At 39.0% G+C, this 25,803-nt stretch overlaps 1 protein-coding gene and 1 long non-coding RNA gene across 3 annotated transcripts in view; one reads left to right on the top strand and one right to left on the bottom strand.

The window, feature by feature from the left end:
- ntn1a (netrin 1a) overlaps positions 1-25,803 on the bottom strand; it is a 214,240-nt gene that overhangs the window by 56,164 nt on the left and 132,273 nt on the right. The window contains exons 4-5 of one of the 2 annotated variants that reach the window (XM_043714647.2): positions 11,814-11,963; positions 9,679-9,732 (exon numbers count right to left, since the gene is read on the bottom strand). In XM_043714647.2, coding sequence (XP_043570582.1) covers positions 9,679-9,732; positions 11,814-11,963 — 204 coding nt within the window. The remainder of the gene's footprint in view (positions 1-9,678; positions 9,733-11,813; positions 11,964-25,803) is intronic. The other variant, XM_043714648.2, reaches the window with a different exon arrangement.
- Positions 12,893-25,803, top strand: part of LOC148145310 (uncharacterized) — a 47,767-nt gene continuing 34,856 nt past the window's right edge. The window contains exons 1-2 of the long non-coding RNA XR_015761405.1: positions 12,893-12,940; positions 14,543-14,606. This is a non-coding gene — a long non-coding RNA (uncharacterized LOC148145310). The remainder of the gene's footprint in view (positions 12,941-14,542; positions 14,607-25,803) is intronic.

Below are 25,803 nucleotides of genomic sequence, written 5' to 3'. Positions count from 1 at the left end.
GAGGAAGCCCTCCAGTGTGGATTTTATGGGTGAGGTGAGAAACACCTAATCTAGTGTTCTGGTGGATAGGGTATGTCACTTTACGATGCATGCACCTTGACCACACAAATGAAGTAATTAGATGTCTTGTGGCAAAACTGCCAGGGAATCAGGAACAGCCACTTTAAATTGATCTCCTTGGCTACCTGGTTTCATTTCCTTCTGAGAATGAATTTGGTCATATGCAATCTCTTTCTAACCATGAGCTGATCTTTTTTCACATTGCATCTGTTAGAATATTTCTTACACCTCTGGAAGGTTTCCCTGCTACATCCCTCAATATTCATGCTCACTATTAACTGCTCTCTCATTCTGTACCTTAAGAATCAATTTCTGAAATACCATTCTCCTTGCTTCCATCGTTCAATAAATTCAATCATCAAGATCAATTCCCATACACCAATAAGCCCCATCATTGTCAAGTGAGTTGATTTCATGAACTCAGCTTTATATAAAGTTGGGAGCAAAAGCAGACGTCAGATAAAAGCTGCACTGTCACTTGATCTGACACTGTCAGCTACCAGCTCAGATACTGGCACTAGAAGGTTATAAAGAGGTGGGATAGACTATGGTGAATCAGTGGGCATAGATTGGCTTCAGCTGAGCCAGTGGGAAGGGGTGTGTCAATTCCATAATTTTTAATGCAAAACAATTCAGATGAATATCATAGAATCCCTACAGTGTGGAAGCAGACCCATTGAGTCCACACTCCCCCTCCGAAGAGCATCCCACCCAGACCCATTCCCTCCACCCTGTCCCTGGAAGCCTGCATTTCCCAGGGCTAATCCACCTAGCCTACACATCCCTGAAAACCATGGGTAATTTAGCATGGCCAATCCACCCTAACCTGCACATCTTTGGACTGTGGGAGGAAACCAGAGAACCTGGAGGAAACCCATGCAGACATGAGGAGAATTTGCAAACTCCACATGGACAGTTGCCCGAGGAGCCCTGTGAGGCAATAGTGCTAACCACTGAGCCACCGTGCTGTCCTTTGAGAACTTTGATGGGAAGATGGACAGCGAAAGGCTGATGGACACACACACTGAGATGCTTGGAGTATTGGAAAGTTTGCAGTAGCCTGTTGTCATTTTCTAGGAATATGGAGGAACCCAATTCCAACTTTGCACGGGGCTTTGGGAAGAACTTGGAGTACATTCTTTCTATTGTAGGTGATCACCATTACCATAATAGCGCTGGTGCATCCAGCAGCATTTACAGACCAATATCTCAGCTTCCATTGTGGAACAGGCAGAAATCATTTACATCTTAGCAGTGTCATGGAAGCTCAAGCTGAGGTTAGGAGATCCATGCTAGTTATTCTGTTAGCCCAGCTTGATGCCATATCATAGTTGAGATCAATGCTATTCTTGTGGAGATGCCAATACACAAAGGAGAATGGAGATACATTGCAATACATTGTAAACTGTCCTCCAATAGACTGCTTGGATCGTCCGGCCTTGGCAGTGGGGGAGTGGCATGGGCTTCATGGTGCACAAGCCTGCTTTGCTCTCTCAGGAGGGCAGTTTTTACCCTCCCACTATTGCCACTGGAACAAACCCCTTGCCTATTTGCTGGCCAATCCACACTATTATTACCCATATGAAGTGCTACAGCCTGATGTCGAGTCGTTAATACCTAGAGCTGCTCAGGGGTGTTCTGAAAGTCGATACTGCTGAAATCGCTTTCAGTGAACATCATCAGCTTTCCACCAGCCATGCTGTGGCCTCTGTGTAAGAGCACCCAGTAAGGTAAACCCCCTGCCAGATGAAGGAAGTGCAAAAGAATTATACATTAATTTTTGTGCATATTATTGAATTTGTCATCTGCTTTGCACAGGATGTCATTAATACCAGGGTATTGGTCAAAAGGATACAGTGATAGTCTGTGGGATGGAAAGGTAAGGAAATGCAGCATACTGGGAATGGCAGTGTTAATTCTATGGGAATTGGGGTGTGGTTAACTGCTCAATGATGGCCAGCTCAGAGCTGGTGGAGTCTAGCTGCCTCTTCTCTTTCCCCACACCATGAAACCCTTGCCACCAGCCCATCTCCTTGTGCCCCCTCCATCTCCTCACCACCGCCGTCCCCCTCCACCACCACCATCTTCTTCTCTTCATTCACCATGAACTCAGAGTTGTGGTTGAGAATACTAATGACTCTGTGACAACTGTGCTGCCAGCACGGATCTTGATGCATGTACACTCTCCATATGTGTTTAAGTGATTAAGGGGAGTCATGGGCCATGTATGGCATATGTAGCCCTTGTCAGCAAGCAGGAACCCTCTGGCCAGTTGTAATGGTCTCAAGGGGGTGGGAATGGCTGACTGTCACTGGACTCTGGTATGGTGGCTCTTGCCAGGATGGTGGTTATTTACCAACATGCCCTGTGCATGATTATACACCAATTGTATATCAAAGAAGTGAAGCCCTTGCAAATCCAGTACAGCTCCCTGTTGAGATGTACCATCTATGGAGCCATAAGCGTGTAACTGATGATCCCCTGCACTATTCTGTGATGCCAATAATGCTTTTCAGCAACACTGATCATAGTACTTCCACTCACTGGCCTGAGAAGAAGAAAGTAAAAATGATCTCAACTCAAGGTCCCATACTGATCCCTTTAAATAGTGCTATAGCTGGGCAGTTAGAATGATTCTCTTATCGTACTGGGCATATGCCTAGTGGGAAACTTTAGCAGAGGGCACTAACTGGACATGTGATGTTGAAAATGCAGAAAATCGCTGAGCAATGTTACAAGTTGTGACTTTGCTGGACTCCGGCATACCTGTGATTCAGTGGAATCTAAGGTATACCCTGGTATTAATGACATCCTGTGCAAAGTAGATGACAAGGCTCTCCTTAGAGTAAGTGATTTGACGTTATGATGTAGTGAGTCTAGTGCATTTTTGATGCCGATCTCCATAGACAGGTATTTGTGGGAGTTCACTGTTAATGCTGCCCATAGACACTGGGACTGCCAGCCAAGGTGGAGGACTGAAGTGGGATGCAAGTGACAAGCTGCTGGGTACCTCCTCTGACTTTAATGTTGGGAATTGTTGCTATCTTGTTTCTCTATTATGTATGAGAATAGAAAATTGCATACAAATGAGGTGAGAATAGATAATGAGTGTTATTACACACAAATTAGCTATTATTAGTGAGATTCTCTTCTCATTTGGCTGCTCCAGATATGCCCATTTCTGGGACTCTAGGCTGTAGTATTGGCACCAGTGCTCTTACTGAGAAAATTACTGCAGCTCCACTATCTTCAAAAGGTTCCCCCAAATTCATTCATCAAATCATTTCCCTTCTCCTAATTATTCTCCTAATCAACTTGTTGTTATAGACCTCTGGAGCAGGAAGGGAGTTGAAACTGGGCCTCCTGGTTCAGAGTTGTTGCACTACCAGAGCCCTACAACCCTCTTTTAATCTCACTTATTGTCCACCAATCTATTTGTAAAGTGCTCATGATGATTTTATTCCATAAGGAGCAATGCATCAAGATGTGCTGCTGAATAGAAGTAGCTTTAAATTTACATTCATTGATGCAAAAATAATTAAATGGGAAAAAAAATGCATTCTAGTAATAAAGAATTGTTGAAGGATAAAACTGAAGTTAACACTGGAACTTTAGAAAGTCCAGACTTTCATATTTGCACATTGAATATAATCAAGAAGATGATATGATAAATTCTCCTGAAGACCAAGATTTAAATTTGGCCAATTGCTGGCCAAGTGAAAATTGTACAATGAACAAATTCCTGGAATTGTATCAGGTGAGTTAATTCCCTGATGAAAGCCAGGTCCAATTGCAGTTAATCAGCAACCCTTTCCTCTGGAAAGCCTAGTGTTTGAGTTGAACATGGCATAGCATGCAATCTTCTTTGGAGTAAATTGTACAGTCTGTAAAATAATGGGGTACTTAATTAAATGGGATCACTCCATAATTGGGTCAGTGTTCTAACATAGTCAGCCCACACCTAAAATTTGATGAAGGTACAAAGAACATTTTCTGAAAATGCCAGCTGTATATTTTAAGCGAGACTAGTTAGCCCCAGAGACGGATGTTATATTCCCAGATGTCAGGATGTTGCTTTTCTATTCTTCACTCTGCTTTGTTTTCTCAGGCTTTGCTACACCATTTTTTGCTTTCTGTTCTTAATTTACTGCATATCTATTCCACCGAGTTCCTATTTAATTTTTGTTATATTAATATTTATTTTGGTTCTTTCTTCCTTGTCCCTGCTTTTAAGAGATGACATTTTTCTTTCCTGGAAGATAGGTTCAGAGATTATGATCTGAACTTTAGTAAAAAATCAGCTAAGTGTCAATTTCAGGGACATCCATGTAAGGTTTTTCTCTCTGAGCTCCAGTGAGTTTTCTCACACTATCCTTATGTGTGTACTATGCCGCACTCGAATTATCTTATGCTCACAAACAATGGAAGTACTCATCACTGCTGGAACTTTCCAGGATTTCCTTTATCCACATAGTAGTTAGAAGACCCCTGATATGCACCTTGATCTGATGCATGGGATGGGAACCTCACCCTATGTCCAAAGTGGCTTAGTATGAGCATTACAATGAAGCGTATTGGTTTGACTCCAAAGTGCAGTGGAAGTGCAGTAGTGAACTGTATTATGAATGAGTAATGATTTGACATAATGGTGTAGTGAGTCTAGTGCATTTTTAATGCCAATCTCCATGGGCAGGTATTTGTGGGAGTTCACTGTTAATGCTGCCCATAGACTGGGACTTCCAGCCAAGGTGGAGGACTGAAGTAGGAAGCAAGTGACAAGCTGCTGGGTACCTCCTCTGACTTTAATGTTGGGAATTGTTGTTATCTTGTTTCTCTATTATGTATGAGAATAGAAAATTGCATACAAATGAGGTGAGAATAGATAATGAGTGTTAATACACACAAATTAGCTATTATTAGTGAGATTCTCTTCTCATTTGGGTAGAAAATCAGCCTTTCCTTTCTCAATGATGGAATCTCATTTTTACAATCTCATCATATTTTCTCAACTGACCCACCATTGCCCACATTGTTTAGTGGTTTAGAAGTCTTAGCACTATGTGACTGGTCTCCCATGATCCAATTCTCATCTGAATCAGAATGCAGAGAATTGTTCAAGAACAAAATTCATCTTGCAACAAGCAGTTAGGACCATGATTACCTGAAATATGGTTTGCACTGATGTCATATTGCAGAAAAGTTTGAGGGTCATCATTGCAAAAGAAAACATTGGCCTTACTTGAGGATTGGAGAGAGAAATAATCCTTAACCATCCCTTCAGTGTTGCAGGATTTCTGCACCATAATTCTTAAGATTCCATTTCTTTCTGTCACACCCATTGCTGTTTCTTCCTGCTTTGATCCCTACACAACACCCCAATCTAATTTTCTGGCCTGAGGAAATTCAATGTACAGTATCATCTTACTGGGTATAAAATTGAAGTCGTACCTTATATAGAACCCATAGCTTACTGGCAACTAGGATTGCATTGAGTGTAAATGGTAACGTTTCAAGAAGGGAAGAAGTACCATTATCCCCTCAAATGTTAATAATATGACCTTCTTCTAAAAGGTTCTTTGAGTAGTCAATGTCTGTTTCCAGTATTCAGTATCTGGTTGCAAAGTCTGCTGAGACTTGTATTAGCCTCTGGATATTATGAGAAGGGACCGTGAGAATCACTCAATGTTTCTACTGAGATTAGCTGTTTCATAATGTATGAATTCATCTAGTAATTACATCATAAATACAGCAGTGTTTTATATGGTGTAAGAAGTAATTTCCATTTATAGCAGTCTGCTTGAATGAAGGCAGGTTAACCCCTGCTTAACTTCCAGAAAGTGAGAATTGTGCAATAAGTTTGTGCAACATAATTAATATAAATGTTTCTTAATGTTCTGTTTCTGTCAGTCTTCTGCAATCAAAATTAATAATTTCACCAATTCATATTAATATAATAAGTCTAAAGTGTTTAGGTATGAGTGCACCTACACTTAATATGCTTGTATGAATTTCTTTGTTATGTTAACACACACTAAGACCCATAAGATGTAGGAGCACAAGGAGGCCATTTGGCCCCTGAGTCTACCCATAACCCTTGATCCCCTTATTGCTTAGCAATCTGTCTATCTTATCCTCAAGTGTACTCAATGACACAGCTTACATGCGGTAAAGAATTCCAAAGATTCACTAACCTCTAAGAGAAGAAATTCCTCATCTCTGGGCTATTCTTTGCTCTGAGATTATACCCTCTGGTCCATGATCCTCTAACAAGGGAAACAACCTCTTGGCATATACAGTGTCATAGAATCATAGAACCCCTACAGTGCAGATAAAGGCCATTCATCCCATTGAGTCTACACTGACCCTCCGAACAGCATCCCACCCAGAACTACCTCACCTATCCCTGTATTTACCATAACTAATCTACATAGCTTTCATAACCATGGACACTACAGGGCAATTTAGCATGGCCAATCCATTTAACCTACACACCTTTTGGACTGTGGGAGGAAACCAGCGCACCCAATTGAAACCCACACAGACATGGGGAGAACGAGCAAACGCCACACAGACAGTTGCCCAAGATTAGAATCGAATCTGGATTCCTGGCACTGAGGAAGCATTGCGAGCCACTGTACCTCCCCACCCTGCCAACCTGCACACCTAAGAAGCTTATATATTTCAATTACATCTCTCCTTTTTGTAAAGTCCATTACTATGTTGAATAATGTAATTTAATTGAGCCCATTCACTTCAATATTGGACTAAACCATTTCCAAGTTCAGGTATTTGATCAGAACGACTGAACAATGGTAGTCATATGTGTGCAATAGCACTAAGACCAGCTGATTGAGTTTGGTTAATAAAGTTTATTTTCATACAGTTATGCTTGAAATGTCTATTGCCCAACAGTAAAAGTAAGTGTATTGTGCAACATGTATGTGTCAGTTAAAGAGACATTGATGGAAGTAAAATGTTACTGAAAATGGAAAATGTCTGGAAAGAGATCAGCATATGTGGGACAGAGGGCAGGAGAATAAGAGAGTGAGAGGTCTTGTGATACATTCTTGTGCAGAGAATGACTCAGGACATTTACTAAGGGATTGACTTGCACCACCTTCCAATGTTTTTTCCCTGAATCTATTTCCCACTTCTCCCAAGCTTCCTTGCAATGAGTGCCATCCTTCAGCTGGTTTCCAATCTTTGCTTTCATTTGTATCACTAGGAAAGCAATGTCCTTTGGTTGAGATGTTGGTGTCTATGTTTTTCTTTATTTGGTAGTATTTCCTAAAGGTCATCAATTTTTGTCCCATAATTTAATGCATTATTCTGTGTGAAAATGAGAAATAAAGGAAATTGGCATATCATTACATAGATTAAACCTATAGGTTCAGCTACAATTGAACACAACTACAGACCTATCCAACTAAGCTCTTGACCATACATGACTCATTATGTTATTCTCTTGTATATTAATTAGCAAGCATTGTAAAGATACTCAGCAGGATGGAGCTTGTTGAATTTTGGAAGGACATTCAATGCCCGAGATTTAAGGGGTAGTCTACTGGAACATTAAATCTGTGAAGAAAATATTGTTTTATCTTATTCCCTCAAACAAGAAGTGCTGACCTCTCACATATTGATAGTTCTTGCTGTCGAGCTGTGAATTGGATCATATTGTAACCTATTAAAGTTGTTGAATCAGTTACAATGCTTAATTTGCCACCTACAACTCAGGATGGTTTGAAACAATTAGTTTTTTTACCTAATGCCTAGGTATTGAAATCAAAAAGGAAAGTTGGTTAAGGGTCTCATGTATTGGTACCAGAGATTGTAATCTTTCTAACATCCCAACTAATGTAAGGCAGACTCTGTAACTAGCATTCTTTACTCCCCACTGAATTGTCCTTTCTGCACTCTGCCTCACACTGCCAGGCAGAGCTGCATTCAGCTCCTCAGCCCTGCTCCAACATTTAGTTAGATCATGGTTGATCGGTGTCTCAACTCCGTTAATCCACTTTAACTCCATATCTTGACACACTTACCTCACATCTCACTTTTGACACGTCAATCATCTCAGCATCCTTTTGAAAGAAAAGTGTTTGAGAATTCCACTAGTCTTAATGTTTAAAAGGGCTCCTTGAGTTTTACTCAGAATGACTCTGCTCAACCTCTAACATCAGGTCCTTTTTGTCTTGTCTCTCTCACCAGATGAAATAGTTTTGTGAATCTAACCCAACAAATTCTGTTAATATTTTATAGATCTGGATCAGGTCACCTTTCAATCTTCCAAAGCAATACAAACAAAGGTAATGCAATAGAGACTGGGATCTCCCAGGCTCCGAATAGTTCAAGACTGAATCCAGGACGCAAAATATATGTTGTGACCCAAAGAACGTTCATTAACTCCATGGGAATTGTTTGAGAAGTTTGAACGTCTAATGCGAATTTATCCCCCAAAAACCTAAAAGAAATTCTACAATCCTAAAATGTCTCCCTGGACTATGGTAAATTTATTTCACTCAATTGTGACCCCTAAAATGCAAAACAGAAAAATCTAGTGCAACTCCTGCTTATAAGAGTAACAGAACTGATTCCTCAAGCACTCATGAAGACCTTCTGACAACAAACCCCCCATCCCTAACCCTGACATCCCCAACCACTTCCAGTGACTCCCCCAGAACTTCTGACTTGCCTCACTCATAGGTCCATTCACTAACGCACTGAAAATTGGTTTAAAAGTTCCAAAGCTTTTCAAAGTGTTAGTGAATAAACACTTACGAGAATACGGCAGACAGAGCTGTAAAGAGGGAATGTGGCTTATTTTCCCCACAGAACTCAGCACGACAAAGAAGCAATTGTATTTCAGGCTTGTTCAGCATTTCTGAAGGAGCGACATTGTAAGATGCAGCCAGAAATGTGGAACTTAGTCATGATACAAGAAAACAGGAGTTTGGCCAGTACATGAACAAAACGTTGCAGATGAAAGAAGTTTGAAATAAAAATAGAAAGTACTGGAAAGAAAAATACTCAGCAGGTCTGGCAGCCTCTGTGAAGAGAAAAACAGAATTAATGCTTCAAGCTGAACATGATATATTTGAGTCAAAAATTAAATTCTTTTTCTCTCTTCAGAGGCTGCCAGACTGGCTAGACTTTTCCAGCACTTTCTGTTTTTTATTACCTAGGTTTGTACAACCTGTACTCATAATTTAAGCTTCTAAGTCCAGACGATGATGATGAAAATCAAATCCTTCACCTTGGCCACTATATTTAAGCTTCCTTAGTTCCAAACGCCTGTCCTAATTTGGAACTTCTGTTGAAGTTAAGCTGGAAGTAGTAGAGAGAATGCATTTTTTATTCCAACTGACATTGCACAATTTCAAACTGATAGTTGCTTGATGTTTTGTCTTTGCCGGTTATACCAAACTGTCATCAAGCAGAGCAAAACTTAAGATAAGACATAATATCCAAGCTTAAATCACCGGCGGAAAGGAATAGCCACGCAGCCAGCTGTTGTGGTTTGTTAACATTCAGTTGAAAGTGAGGAGATATCAAAACTATGGGAGTTTGTCCAGCTGGGAAGACTACATGTGAGAAAGATAATACGTCTAGTCTTACCGGCAGATTCCTCTGTGCTGCTAGCAGCAGTGGTAGGTGGGACCACTGGAATTTCTGTGGGAAAGAAATGCAAGCAACAGCAATGAGACGTCAATATATCATCCACAAGTGTTCAAAACATTTCAAGGTCTTTAAAAATTACGTATTTTGTGTAGATACCTCTTTTACAAATTCAAAGAGCATGTGTACATTCTTAATTTGAAATGTTTATTTATAATAATTGTGGAATTCTGCCTCCTTCATTCTCAGGAGTTTCTGTTGAATAACAACAAATTGGGATATTGTCTCCAACAAGACTTGATTCTTTCAATCCTACACCTTTCTGGCACTGAGTCAGCACTAAGATTGGCCATGCATGAAGGAGCACTTTCATTTCAAAAGTGGAGATTAAACTCCTAGATCTATTTTTTTTAAGCTGAGTGTTTCTGCATTTGAAGACAAGTAGACAGCATGAAGTACCAGAGACAGGGTCACACAAAATTCCGAAAGTTAAGAGATCACATTCTGACTCTGTCAGAGGCACACAGCACATCAGAACAAACACAATTGTATACGTCAGTGACATTATGTTATTCACCAAAAAAATAAAGCAAGGCTGTTTGAAAGGTGAGAGTAAAGAATCAAGTCTTATAGAAACAAGGATCACATTATGGTTGCCACTGTCTGACCTGTGTACACTCATGCTTTTAAGCTAGTTTCAATCAATCATAATTATTTTAGCTATACACATCTAGTGCAGAATGCATTTCAATTGATTTATATCCAATCATATCCTAAGGCTGAGTGAAGCTGATATGGTCTAAATAAATTTCTTGCCAGTTCTAGATTCTAAAACAATTCAGATGAGCTAAAGTTTATTAAAAATCTGTAGCATTTTCAATTTGCAAAATCCTATCTTGATGAAGAGACACATGGTCAAAATGTTTCCAGCTTGATAAAAATCAGGCAAATCCAACACAGGGAAGGGGAATGAGATCTTCTCTTATAAAGGGAGTTAATTTGAACACATCCTGATACAGGCAGTTCAGGCTTTTGAACTTTTTTGATATCACAACTAGAATTTAATGGTTTAAAGTCCTAATGTCCTTTCATGCAAGCCAGCGCACTTCATTTATGGAAGCTGAACCTCTACCTAATGCTAACATTATCCATCTAGTCTTCAAAGGTCATGCCTTATATTAAGTTTAGTTTCCTGCAGCAGATGTGGTCTTCCAGGCAAATGGCCAGTTCTAATGTTCATATGCAGACAGTGACTTTCAAGGGTTATTCGCTTAGGGTCATGAAGTTGACCCTAAGTCTCTTCTTGCTCACTGTCCAAACATGCCTCTTTTCTAGAGGAACAATCAGAACCACTACCAGAATGCTGAATCTAACTGCATTAAAGGTATTCTTTCTAAATCTTGTTTCCTACTGCATATGGTTCAGTGTTATACTTCAAGAATTGCATTCACTGCTGAGCAATCATGGTGGGGTCAGAATAGGGATCGTCCTCGATTCATAGCAGATACACTAGATGCGACATCAAATGAAGTTATGTGTTCTCTCTCGTGACAATGGATAACACAGTGGGTACTGAGGGTGATTGTAGTAAAATCTATAGCTGGGAAAGTTCTCACTTCTAGCCAATGCTGCAATGTAGCAGGTGAAGAAGGGGCCACTAATCTTGTGGAGTTTTGTCCACATTTTGTTCTTACTGAAAATTTTCCTATGATTTGTGGTTACCTCAGCAGTAACTCAGCTCTGAGGGAGCCAGAATTCCAAGTAATATTGTGTCATGATGCAAATTTTTGAGGTTGGAAAAAAAATGCATAGTCAGGGCAATGCAGCAAGAATCTAGTGCTACATCTGACTTATTGAATCCTTGAATGTTTTGTGGCTGTCTGAACTAGTCCATATAAGTATACAGTCATGGTATCGATGATGCACTATTGCCGTTGGCCATGAGAATGTTTGCTGTATCAATTAACTTTGCTTCTAAGGACAAGGACAACTTTGTCTAGGCTCTTTAGAAAAATGAAGATAATTTCTTTGGACCCAATCATTTCTAGCTCGTTGTCAGACTTAAACAAATTTCAATTCAGACCACGCTATAAAACTATTTCTACTTAGAGGGACAAAAAGATTAGTCCACGTACTTATGCAAGGGGCAATGGGAGATCGACTTTGCTGATAACCTTTCGCACATCTGTTGCATGTGATGCCGGTCACACCATCTTTACAGGGACATTGACCTGTTGTTTGGTTACAGGTCTTGCCAGCTGCACCCACCGGATGGCAATCGCATGCTGTGAGGAACATACAACAATGGGTAAGGAAAGGCAACGTAAACCAACAATAATAGAGTTTCAGAGTAAATGAGGACATAAAACAAGGGGAATAAAGAAGAGATTCACTGAGATAGTGATGCAGCCTGTACATTTGCTGCTCATAATCTTTCCTTTTAAATTGTGCTACCTGCCTCAACTCTTCCCTCAGAGAATGTGGTTTGATATTCTTCATTATATTTAACCAACAAAAATTTCCCAAGTCATCATTGACACAAGGACAAAATAATTAGAACTTCAAGGTATCATTTGTTCACTTGCCAAATTCATTCAATACAAGTTCAAAAAGATTCTAGTCAGTGGACAAGAAAGCCAATCACTGCAATCAGATTTAAAAATCCTCAACACAAGAATGGTCAAGAAAAAGTATGCCGTGCAAATATTGTACAAAAGTTCACAATGAAATAAGGATCAATGCTCTGACTAGTTGTGTTACAAACACTGAAGCTTTCTTTTGAATTGATGTTAGAATTTAAATCCTTTGTACAGTCTTTGATTCTCATGAAAGTGCATTACAAATTAAAATTATCAAGACGTCCCTTCTAAATTGAGTATGCTCTGATTTCATAATACAAAATTAGAGAAACATATGAAGAACGGGAATATGACAATAACTTATAAACCATTCTATACAGTATTGTAATGCTTCCAATTAACACATAAGTAATTCCACTGTCCATTGTTTGAGTGGAAGTTTTAACTTCCAAATTTTAAAGATTATAATGCCTTTATTTAATACTGATAAAACAAATTTGGTGTAAACTCACTGTTCCCTCTGATGTTCAGCTTTATACCTTTGTATCTCTGAAGTGAATGGTCATTTTAATTTCTAAACAGTATTTGCTCTACATTATATAGGAAGAAATGAATTTAGGATGTGGGAACAGGAGTAGAACATTCAGCCCTTCAGGCCTGTATAGCTTTATGACTCTATAAAGGTTTGACACCTAGAAATGCATTTATTGCTATTCTTTCTACTAATTTGCTGCTCAATCTCACATATCAAACACTACACAACAAAAGTATTTGCTGCAATAAACAGTCTTATTTGGTATGGGCCATCAAGTAAAAGTGTTTAAAGATAAAGTATATGTATATTATTTGCACATTTGCACTGTAAACCTACATTTATTAGCAATATACTATGTAATTGAAGTTAAGACAAATTATCTTCTCATTTATGGGGTTTCCATCCAAAATATTTTCCACAGATAGGAGCACTGGAAAATAACCTATGTTTAAAGTTACATAATGACAATAGTTGAAATGATCAAGTGTTATTTAATTGCAACCTTGTAGTAAAAATGATAAATGGGGGAAGCAATGCAATAAAAGGATGTGGTAAAGGAAGCCCAGAGCAATTGAGTCTATGGGGTTATTCTTCCCCCACGCTCTTCTGGATTATTAGTGAATCAAGATTTTGTATTGCAGCAGTCTTTCTTGAATTGCAATATGAAAACTGAGTAAACCAGTTCAATGCAAAATTGACTGTGTTGCACAATCTTTTGACTGTTTCTAATCTATTATGCATCATAGGATAATTGAAATATTAAAAAAACTTTTCTGAACATCATCATTAAGGGCACCTTTGTTTTTATTTTCCTCCTCTTTCTTCACTGTCTCGTGAAATATTTTCAAATTTAAATCAAGAAGCAGGGAGAGAGATGTCGTCCAAAGTACGTGGACAAAATGATGAAGCTGAATATGGTTAAATGTTGCAACAAGCTTTGAAAATTGTAAGCTTGTTTACCAGGTAGTCCAAAACCTTGCAGTATCAAAGCCTATAGCACCTTAAAACGGCCATCAAATAAAACTTCTTTTTGCACGAAATTGAGAAGTATTTTCATGGGAAATTGCTGTACACCAGTACGGCGGGATGCACCTGCTGATTTGTGGATCCAATGAAATGGTATTTTAGGAGGTCATAATTTGAACACAACTTTCTGGAACTAAAGAATTTCAACCGCAAGTGCAGAAATGATAGATAGATGATTGGAGGTGCCCAGCAAAAGTGTGGGTGTCCATTTAGTCAATGCGATGAAAGATTGTACAATGTCAAGCCAGCTGACAAGAGACATCCATAATCTCCAAATAAAAAATCAATTGAATATACTTCTTCTCATGGTATATAAATTGCTTGACCCAGTTACCACCATCGCCTATGCCACAATGAGGTCTTTTTTTTTGGATTTCATCTAGAAATGTTCTGACCTGCACTTGCATCCTTCATACAACTGCATTGTTTGGGATGCAATTACTTGTCTGTGCATTTCAGTGAATATCTATTTGGACTGTTCTGCCTTATAGCAATAAAGGTCATTACCATTTTTAAGTACAGGAGGTAATTATTCCTCAAGCAGAACAGCCTACAGCAGATAGAAGAAATTGGCATTAGGTGGTGAGGACCTAAAACTGTTCACACTCATTTGAAGGAAGCTGTGAAGATCCCAGAGATAGGGTGGTTGGCCAGAGATGATATCAGAGATAAAGAGATGCCAATAAATAATTTGTCTTAGCATTCTGCTTCTCATTTATTACAGTCCACATTATCAAACAGTGAAAACTTCAAGTCAAGTCTTACATTGAGTTTGTTCCATTCCTGAGGTAAGCCATTCCACTTTTCCTCTTTTCTCCCTTTTGATATTGTAATAGATACTTAATAATGAAGCACATGACTTCATCAGAACCCAGAATATGAAACAAAGCTCTCTCCCACAAATATCCATTTGAGTGGAATTAGGCAATGAGCTAGAGGTGAGCCCTGTTGGGTGATATATGAACAGCGAGTGAGCGGGGTTATTTTATTCGCTATTTAAAAGTGTGAGCCCTACATTTAAAGGAAGAATGCTTTCAAAGGATTACACATAATTACAAGGCATTCAGATTTTGCCTAAAACTGTGCAGCAGATTGGCATGTAAATACAATGAATCACTATCACGCTCTAATGAAAGGCTTTATAACTCAGCCATCCAGGCTGGAACAATGGCACCTTGAGAGACAACAGCATGCTCTGAACCATGATAGATACCCAACAGCACTATGCACTTCTCCTGTGGATGATCTAGACCTCCTGCTTTTGAGGTTTTGGACAAGGCTATTTCATAGCTGGATTGAGCATCATGGTACAAAACATTCGCATTCAACTTTACAATAGGTCTTAATTAAAAATATTATTGGACTAATGTTGCAAATACTTATGAACTGAAATCAAAAATTGCTGGATATCACAGTGTGGTCAGGCAGCTTCCGTGGGAAGAAAGCAAGCTAATGTGGTAAGTCTAAATGACTCTTCATCACACTTATGATATTTTTGGCAAGATGTAGGGTGGCTTTGATGAGTTGATATCCATGATAGTAATGTCAGTTGGTCTGTACATGAGGAAGTTCTGAGGATGATGTGCTGAGTAGGGGAGATGTGACTGTATGTGACTTGGCAGTCCAGGGAAGCCATGAATATGCCATTCAACCAAGAGATGGTTTCTCTTCTCTAATGCTCTTAAGGCAAATGCAATTAGGAAAAGCATGCAAGCATGATGACAGGCAGATGCCATGTGCTTTTAATGCAGCGTTAATTGATTGCATTCCTGAGTTTCCCCTTCCCTTCTGGAAAGTCAAAGATAAGGGGAATCGCCAACAAGAAACTCACCTATCAGAGAAGACGAAGATAAATGGCAGTCCATAGCAAATATCAGAAAGTTCCAAGATATTTTCTTACTATTCATTCCTTCACAGGAAGTGAGCATTGCTGGTTAGGCCAGCATTTATTGCCGATCACTAATTACCCAGAGGGCAGTTAAGAGTCAACCACATTCCTGTGGGTCTAGAATCATATGTAGGCAGACCAGGTAGGGATGGCAGATTTCCTTCCCTAAAGGATGTTAGTGAAACAGATGGGGTTTTCCCCAACATGACCTTTGTTAGGCTCTTAGTTCCAGATCTTTTGGTTATTGTATGGTGGGATTTGAACCCAGGTCACCAGAACATTACTTGGGTCTCTGGCTTAATAGTTTAGTAATAAAACACATTGGCCATTGCTTCTCCTGTAAATATTGATTTTCTTACCCATTAAAAAGAAGCTCCTGCCAACCACTAGTACCACCAATGTGACAATTAATCACAATATAGAGAGTTGCATTCCTTAGCATAGCACATTGATGTTCCAATATAGTAGTACAAAGCCTATCCTATTTTGTTACTGTTTTTCTGTGCAATGCAATATCCATGCTATTGATATAGGTTTTCTGATATCTTTCATTGGTTTGAATTGTATTCAGATTGTATTGAAAAGGCTATAGTCACAGTCTATAAATTAAAACAAGCGTGTGATCTTATTTACATTGTATTATGTTTTCATGATATCTTAAAGTCCAGAAAATTATGTGATTAAATTTTATCAGCTTATCTGAGTCTCCCAGATGTTTTGCAAAATTTAGAAATGAGCAAGATTCCTAGGTCGATTATTAAGCAGCATCAGTAGTTTCCCAATTTGGTCATCTTCCAACACATTCCATCAGATTGGCGAGAGCTTACTCCTGGAAGACCCTATGGGGGAGAATCTAGCCAGCTCAAAGAGACTTGGAAGTTAAGAATGATATTTGGTGGACAGATCCCATTGCCGTTTGTGCCTGTGAGCTTTTAAAGACAAAACAAAAGCTGACAACCAAATAAGAGCTTTTTCCTCAGACTATGTGGAAAGTATGTTAACTCAGCATGGAATAGCAACAGCAATAAGAAGTCAAAACATAGAGTGGAGTCTAAGAAAACTTTATCTCATTGAAAATATATGAGACAATTTCAGATATGGTGTTACAAATATGGACTGCTAGCTGCTTTGCCATTTCCTGGTTAAAACATAGAGGTTGTGTTTGTTTTCTTGAGAAGGACCAGGGAGATATAGCAGCTCTATAAAAAGTTCATAGGAGGGCCACGAGATTAATACATAATTTAACAATCCTTTATTACCATGATAAGCTCATAAAGCTGAATTATTTTGCTCTGGAAAAGCATAGACATGAGGCAGACATGACTGAAGTAGCTAAAAGGATGTAGGAGCTAGGTTGTATATGTGAACAGATTATTTGAATTAAACAAATGACAGTATGATGAAATAACTTAAATCACTTAAACTTAAAACCAGGTAAGGTATCAAGACGTTTTACTTTGGATATGAGCTGCCAGCTCACGCAGTGAACACAAATTCACTGTGACATTCAAAAGGGACCAGTTCTTGGAGGATGGCCATGTTGTTGAGTGCAAAATGTTGATGAGAAATATACCGCATACCATTGTTATCTCCTTGGATTTGTCTTGATTGTCTTTAGAGGTCAGAAAGGAATTTTCCAAAGTTCTTTATTCCCGGAATTGGCCTGGGGTGTTCTCTTTTTAAAATATCTGGTGTTTTGCTCTCTCAGGAAGCTAAAGTACATGGTTTTTGGTGGACAAGGAAGATTAGGGATCATCTTGTCTTGTCGCAAAATAATACAATAAAGCAGACTTGATGAACTAATTTGTAATTGTCTTTTTATTATTTTTGTTCATTTTAAGTGCTTCCTCTTGCACTTTAATTCATATATTTGATATTTAAGTGCCATTAGGTTCCAGTCTTTTTTGTGTTTTTGCAATGGAATGCAATGGATTAGTAGGAATAAGTGCAATGGATTTGTATACTATGGACAGAAAAGGCCTGACAACAGTGACCAATGTTTGATAAAATTGTATTTTATCCATCTGTTATTTAACAAAGGTGTGGAATAATTTATTCTTTGAAAGCAATTTGATATATTATTAGGGATTTGGCTCAAGTCTCATGCTATCTGACTTCTGGTAATGTCTTGAGATTTGTGGGTGTTTTGTAAGTGTGCGAAGAAGCTTCCAAAGTTTCAGTAACTGCAAAAATATTAGCTTTTCCTTTGCAACATTTTGTAGACGAGCTGAAAAGGAGCCTTAGACTTTATCTATGGTTTCTAAGTGTGCATTTTAAGCTCTTTGATTATATTATGCAGAAAATCCATCAGAACCAAGTAAATTTGGGAAGTTGATCACAAACAGATATTTTTCATCTGATAATGGAGCAAATAGTGATCCCACACACGTAACATGCACTGAATTAGAAGAAAGAGAATGTTTAGTGACAGGATGTGCCAGTGCAAATTGTAATAAAACAAAAAGCAGGGAAATATTCTATTGTTTTAAATGGTTTGTAAATTGTTCTGAAATTTTTGAACTAAAATTACAGACAGAAAGCATATTATTTTTGCTCAAACTTTGAGAAGAATAGAAACAGGAACCATTTATTGCTTTGGTATGTTTCTCTAATTTATCTTTATAACACCCAGTATAAAACATTGGCATCAGATTTGTTTTACAGATATTAGTGAAAGAAGGGAGATGCACACTTGGAAAATGAAAGAAGCCTTTCAGTGGTCAAAGGGTTCAAAGATTTCCTCCTGTGCTATGGTATTCTAGTGTCTTTTAGAATTCCTGTGTCTTAACCATCAGATAATGCATGGTGCAGACAAATACTTTATTAACTTGTCCCAAAAGTGTTTCACATAAAGGTGAAAGAAACAACAATTACAATAACTTCACTTGGTTATTTATTCCTGCTTAGTTTTTCATGAAAGAAGCATACCTTTATAAACAAAACAATATGCTTAATCTTGGCAACAGCCTTGCTCAATTATTATAATTAAAACCAAGATTTACAGAACATGAAAGAAATCATTAGGAAAAAATCCTCCACCACATCAACAGTCTGAAGCTTTTCCAATAATCCAAACAGCTTGTTAATTTTTTTAACAGGGACATTTAAAGTGAGTATTAAAAAAAGATGGAATCTGTTTTTTTGGGACACAGTAAGAAAGATGTTGAGCTCTGAGCAATATTCATGTCTCTCATGGTTTTGCCTGGAGCACTTTCTCTGTTATCAGTGGACACTGCTGGTGATTTGTTTCATTAAAAACAACATAGTCCCTTAGACTTTCACTAGAAAATGACCATGCTATCTGATTGGAATAGTATTTATCAGATTGTTATAATGGTCATAACACATCATGAAGCAATGGTAATTATTCCAACAGCTGGTTTTATTTAATTGAAAATTGTATACACATTGGGTTTAATCTTGGGACCCAACTTACAGTGTGCCTTTATAAAACAACTAGCATTGTTTTATTGTATAATCAGAAAATCCTTCAAAGACTAATATCTCCATGTATAATTAAAACAATATTGTGTATTGCACCATTATTGAGCCTGACATTATGAAGTGAATTTTTCAATATGGTGCTTTTCTTTTGTTAACTTAATCTTAATCTATTCTGACTGAATCTGCTGGTTTTCATTTTATCTTTGGCTTTGACATGATATGACAGCTGGAAAAGGCCTGGTGCAGGCAATATGCAAGTGATTATGCTGATGAAATACTGAAATGTACCAATTTTGTTTGGGGGAAGGGAAAGGGGTGCAAAGAAAATGGCAACAGTGAAGACTGGGGCCATGGGTTACTCTTAAGTGCATAGTAGAAATTCAGATAGAAAGTGGAAGATGGCAGGAATTCAGATTGATGGCCTGTCGGCTCAGAGTGGAAAAGTTCTATTTTTTAAAAATGTTCTATTTACATTTTATATTGTAAGAGATTTGAAACACGCCTCTAGATCAAAGGCCCAACTCTGACGAATGATTAGGTACACATGCCAAGCATCTGACCATTATAAGGATTTGGAAGATAATTCTGTTTGTATAGACTCCAATTCTTTCATTTATAAATTACCATATTAAAAAAACTGGAGCAAATACTACGATTTTTGAATTACTTTCTAATCATTTTGAAAGAGCTTCACCTGCAATATTAGCCTATTTCTTTCCCCCTTTCCCTCTGGAGTTCACTTCTCAAATTCCTCAAAATTTATCTCTTGGACCAAGCTGTTGGCTGTGACCTAATATCATTTTATTGTTTTGTAATGATCCTGCTTCTTAGTGTGTTTTATGATGTTAAAGGCACCAAGTTGTTCTCATTGTTGGTGGCTCCTCCATGTATTTAGAACACCTTTTGCTTTTACCTTTGACTATTTTCTTGATTTGTTTTGCTGACCTGAAATGGGCAATGATGCTTCTACTCCTAATGTAACCCTTTTTGTTGAGCTTGTCAGTGTCTCCCTGAATCAGGTCTGTCTTTTGGATGAAGTGCTTTTTTCACCTGGTACTTCAAAGCATCCAAGCCACTTTGTCACTTATCTCCAGATCTGTCTCTTGTTTTACTTCTTCCTTTCAGTGCTGCTGTATTGGGTGGGTAAGCTGGAAACCTCATTAGTGTACATGCAGTTGAGCTTTGTACAGAATTAATTATAACTCAACGATTGAATGTTTGAACAAGTGCTTAACGAATGAGTCACTCCCATGTTTTTTATACATCAGGTTCAGCACACTTTGTTGAGGGGTTGCATGGGGTGGAAGGGTAGGGGGGATGGTGGCTGAATGGGGGAGGTTTTGATCAATAGGTTTCCACTATGGGAACCATTAGCACGTCTCAGCTTTTCACAGTGGTAATAAATCATGCCCTTCATTAAATGAAAACCTTTAACAGGACTCAGAAGTGTCTGCATCTTCACAGTAGCTCAGCAAAAGCCCGAGTGACAAAGAAGGAGTTTCAAGGACAAAACGCAGGTGATTGCAGATTCCAATGTGGTATAGTCTGCCGTATTGCTATCACTATCATTTAAGTGCCTGTACTTCAAAAGCCAATTAGATGTCAACTGGAGAAACCTAATACAACACCGGTGCTAAGCCTGAGTTACATTACAGGTTCAAATTATGACTTGCTGCAATTTCATAGCTTTATTTGGAATAAACATGCTCAATTGTTAGAGATGCAAAGTTATTGTAATCCAGAGCAAAACCTTTTCCTGAATAAATTGAGCTATGAAGCAAGAGATTCTTATCAGAATGGTTAACAAACAAATACTCTTTTTATAAGTAAAGATGCCTTAGCACTTGAGTTGAACTGGTAATTGCATATGACCAACCTCATGAAATGAGCTGAGGCAGCTGTAACTATAAACTATAGGTATCACATTTAGTTTGGATCAAGAATTTCAGGGGAAACCCTGCAGCATAGCTTTTGTAAATTCTAAATGCATGGTTTCCAGTTAGTTCTAGCTATGCTGCTAAGAAAACATGTTTAGCAAAGTTATTGGAACCAACGACATTGGAAGGGAAAAGGTTGAGACTCTGAAGGGAGATTTCAGAGAGTGAGGCAGAAATTTAAAAAGGAGGTCCTCAAGAGTAGTAATATCTGGATTACTCCCAGTGCTACGAGCTAGTGAGGACAGGAATAGGAGGATTGAGCAGATGAATGCATGGCTGAGGAGATGGTGTATGGGAGAAGGATTCACATTTTTGGATCATTGGAATCTCTTTTGGGGTAGAAGTGACCTGTACAAGAAGGACGGATTACACCTAAATTGGAAGGGGACTAATATACTGGCAGGGAAATTTGCCAGAACTGTTTGGGAGGATTTAAATTAGTAAGGTAGAGGGTGAGTGGGACCCAGGGAGATACTGAGGAAAGAGATTGATCTGAGACAGGTACAGCTGAAAACAGAAGTGAGTCAAACAGTCAGGGCAGGCAGGGACAATGTAGGACTAATAAATTAAACTGCATTTATTTCAATGCAAGGGGCCTAACAGGGAAGGCAGATGAACTCAGGGCATGGTTAGGAACATGGGACTGGGATATCATAGCAATTACGGAAACATGGCTCAGGGATGGGCAGAACTGGCAGCTTAATGTTCCAGGATACAAATGCTACAGGAAGGATAGAAAGGGAGGCAAGAGAGGAGGGGGAATGGAATTTTGGTAAGGGATAGCATTACAGCTGTGCTGAGGGAGGATATTCCCGGAAATACATCCAGGGAAGTTATTTGGGTGGAACTGAGAAATAAGAAAGGGATGATCACCTTATTGGGATCGTATTATAGACCCCCAATAGTCAGAGGGAAATTGAGAAACAAACTTGTAAGGAGATCTCAGCTATCTGTAAGAATAATAGGGTAGTTATGGTAGGGGATTTTAACTTTCCAAACATCGACTTGGACTGTCCTAGTGTTAAAGGTTTAGATGGAGAGGAATTTCTTAAGTGTGTACAAGACAATTTTCTGATTCAGTATGTGGATGTACCTACTAGAGAAGGTGCAAATCTTGACCTACTCTTGGGAAATAAGGCAGGGCAGGTGACTGAGGTGTCAGTGGGGGAGCACTTTGGGGCCAGCGACCATAATTCTATTCGTTTTAAAATAGTGATGGAAAAGGATAGACCAGATCTAAAAGTTGAAGTCCTAAATTGGAGAAAGGCCAATTTTGATGGTATTAGGCAAGAACTTTCGAAAGCTGATTGGAGGCAGATGTTCGCAGGTAAAGGGATGGCTGGAAAATGTGAAGCCTTCAGAAATGAGATGACAAGAATCCAGAGAAAGTATATTCCTGTCAGGGTGAAAGGGAAGGCTGGTAGGTATAGGGAATGCTGGATGATAAAGAAACTGAGGGTTTGGTTAAGAAAAAGAAGGAAGCATATGTCAGGTATAGACAGAATAGATTGAGTGAATCCTTAGAAGAGTATAAAGAAAGTAGGAGTATACTTAAGAGGGAAATCAGGAGGGCAAAACGGGGACATGAGATAGCTTTGGCAAATAGAATTAAGGAGAATCCAAAGGGTTTTTACAAATATATTAAGGACAAAAGGGTAACTAGGGAGAGAATAGGGCCTCTCAAAGATCAGCAAGATGGCCTTTGTGTGGAGCCACAGAAAATGGGGGAGATACTAAGTGAATATTTTGCATCGGTATTTACTGTGGAAAAGGATATGGAAGATATAGACTGTAGGGAAATAGATGGTGACATCTTGCAAAATGTCCAGATTACAGAGGAGGAAGTGCTGGATGCTTTGAAACGGTTAAAGGTGCATAACTCCCCAGGACCTGATCAGGTGTACCTGAGAACTCTGTGGAAAGCTAGAGAAGTGATTGCTGGGCCTCTTGCTGAGATATTTGTATCATCGATAGTCACAAGTGAGGTGCCGGAAGACAGGAGGTTGGCAAACGTGGTGCCACTGTTTAAGAAGGGCGGTAAAGACAAGCCAGGGAACTATAGACCAGTGAGCCTGACCTCGGTGGTGGGCAAGTTGTTGGAGGGAATCTTGAGGGACAAGATGTACATGTATTTGGAAAAGCAAGGACTGATTCGGGGTAGTCAACATGGCCTTGTGCGTGGGAAATCATGTCTCACAAACCTGATTGAATTTTTTGAAGAAGTAACAAAGAAGATTGATGAGGGCAGAGCAGTAGATTTGATCTATATGGACTTCAGTAAGGCGTTCGACAAGGTTCCCCATGGGAGACTGATTAGCAAGGTTAGATCTCATGGAATACAGGGAGAACTAGCCATTTGGACACAGAACTGGCTTAAAGGTAGAAGACAGAGGGTTGCGGTGGAGAGGTTGTTTTTCAGACTGGAGGCCTGTAACCAGTGGAGTGCCACAAGGATCGGTGCTTGGTCCTCTACTTTTTGTCATTTACATAAATGATTTGGATGCGAGCATAAAAGGTATAGTTAGTAAGTTTGCAGATGACACCAAAATTGGAGGTGTAGTGGACAGCGAAGAGGGTTACCTCAGATTACAACAGGATCTGGACCAGATGGGCCAATGGGCTGAGAAGTGGCAGATGGAGTTTAATTCAGATAAATGCGAGGTGCTGCATTTTGGGAAAGCAAATCTTAGCAGGACTTATACACTTAATGGTAAGGTACTAGGGAGTGTTGCTGAACAAAGAGACCTTAGAGTGCAGGTTCATAGCTCCTTGAAAGTAGAATCGCAGGTAGATAGGATAGTGAAGAAGGCATTTGATATGCTTTCCTTTATTGGTCAGAGTATTGAGTACAGGAGTTGGGAGGTCATCTTGTGGTTGTACAGGACATTGGTTAGGCCACTGTTGGAATAATGCATTCAATTCTGGTCTCCTTCCTATTGGAAAGATGTTGTGAAACGTGAAAGGGTTCAGAAAAGATTTATAAGGATGTTGCCAGGATTGGAGTATCTGAGCTACACGGAGAGGCTGAAAAAGGCTGGGGCTGTTTTCCCTGGAGCGTCGGAGACTGTGGGGTGACCTTATAGAAGTTTACAAAAGTATGAGGGACATGGATAGGATAAATAGGCAAAGGCTTTTCCCTGGAGTCGGGGAGTCCAGAACTAGAGGGCATAGGTTTAGGGTGAGAGGGGAAAGATATAAAAGAGACCTAAGGGTCAACTTTTTCACGCAGAGGGTGGTATGTGTATGGAATGAGCTGCCAGAGGATGTGGTGGAGGCTGGTACAATTGCAACATTTAAGAGGCATTTGGATGGGTATATGAATAGGAAGGGTTTGGAGGGATATGGGCTGGGTGCTGGCAGGTGGGACTAGATTGGGTTGGGATGTCTGGTTGGCATGGACGGGTTAGACCGAAGGGTCTGTTTCCATGCTGTACATCTCTATGACTCCATGACTCTAAATTAAAGTTTATCTTTTTAATTTGTGTGTGCTGCAGTTGAAAAATCTCTTTATCAATTCAAATTAAAATGTTGTGAAATATACCACTGGGGCAATTCTGCTTTACCTTTTAAGTCAATCCTGAGTTAAGGAGCAATGTGAACATGATCTGCCTTCATTATCAGAACACAGTGCAGCTGAAAATATCTGAGGAAATCAAAGATAATCTGTGCACATTAAATAAGTATTAGAACTATCAGCAATGGTTTCAGTGACTTTAACCCATGATTTTTAGGTTATGTTCAGTTAACCCTTTAATGAAAATCTTGGTGTATTCATTTATATAGAAAATAAACAGGGAAAGTGCAGCTTATTCACTGTAGACAAACTATTGGAGTGACATCATGCAAAAAGCTCATGGAATACGGATTTTGTAAGTCATCAGAATTGATTATTCTGCTTGGTTTACACAATAAGCAATGAACCTAAAAGGTCAAAAAATAAAAGCCAACTATCTCAAATAAATGCCTGTATAGATTGAAATAGGTTGGTTTGGATGAAGGTTGTGAAATGAAGTCAGTGTTAAATGCTCAACATTGGCTTGTAAAAATATTATTATGGCTTAGTTTATATTTAGATTAGATTAGATTACTTACAGGCCCTTCAGCCCAACAAGTCCACACCGACCCGCCGAAGCGTAACCCACCCATTCCCCTACATTTACCCCTTTACCTAACACTATGGGCAATTTATGCCACCTGAATGGCACATCTTTACACTGTGGGAGGAAACCAGAGCACCTGGAGGAAACCCACGAAGACACGGGGAGAACGTGCAAACTCCACACAGTCAGTCGCCTGAGTCGGGAATTGAGCCGCACTGTGTTCTGATAATGAAGGCAGATCATGTTCACATTGCTAACCACTGTGCCACCGTGCCGCCCAAATTAAACTTCACTAAATTCAGTATGCACCTTCAGCAGCATAAAACGTTTACTATTTTGGGATCTATGTTATAGATTGTCTCCTGTCTCATCTTGAGAGCGATGGCAGAAGTATGTCATGAGCAGTAATGTAAAAAAGGTGGGATTGTATTATTGGTGGAACAGGGTATTAGACATATTTTATAATATCCAACCAATATTCACCCAGGATGAATTTCTATTGTTTTGATGCCACCAGATAAATAGATTCTAACCTCACATAAAGAGTTATGAACTGTCAACATATAACTATTAATTAAAGCTCTAAAACCTTTCTAAGTCTCCCCAACACACTTAT

Source organism: Chiloscyllium plagiosum, unplaced genomic scaffold (assembly GCF_037043375.1).
Source record: "Chiloscyllium plagiosum isolate Xiang-an unplaced genomic scaffold, Cpla_swu_hap1 HiC_scaffold_25, whole genome shotgun sequence".
In the NCBI taxonomy this organism is placed as follows: Eukaryota; Metazoa; Chordata; class Chondrichthyes; order Orectolobiformes; family Hemiscylliidae; genus Chiloscyllium; species Chiloscyllium plagiosum.
Note: the sequence above shows the minus strand (reverse complement) of the source record. Positions and strands in the feature narration are given on the sequence as shown.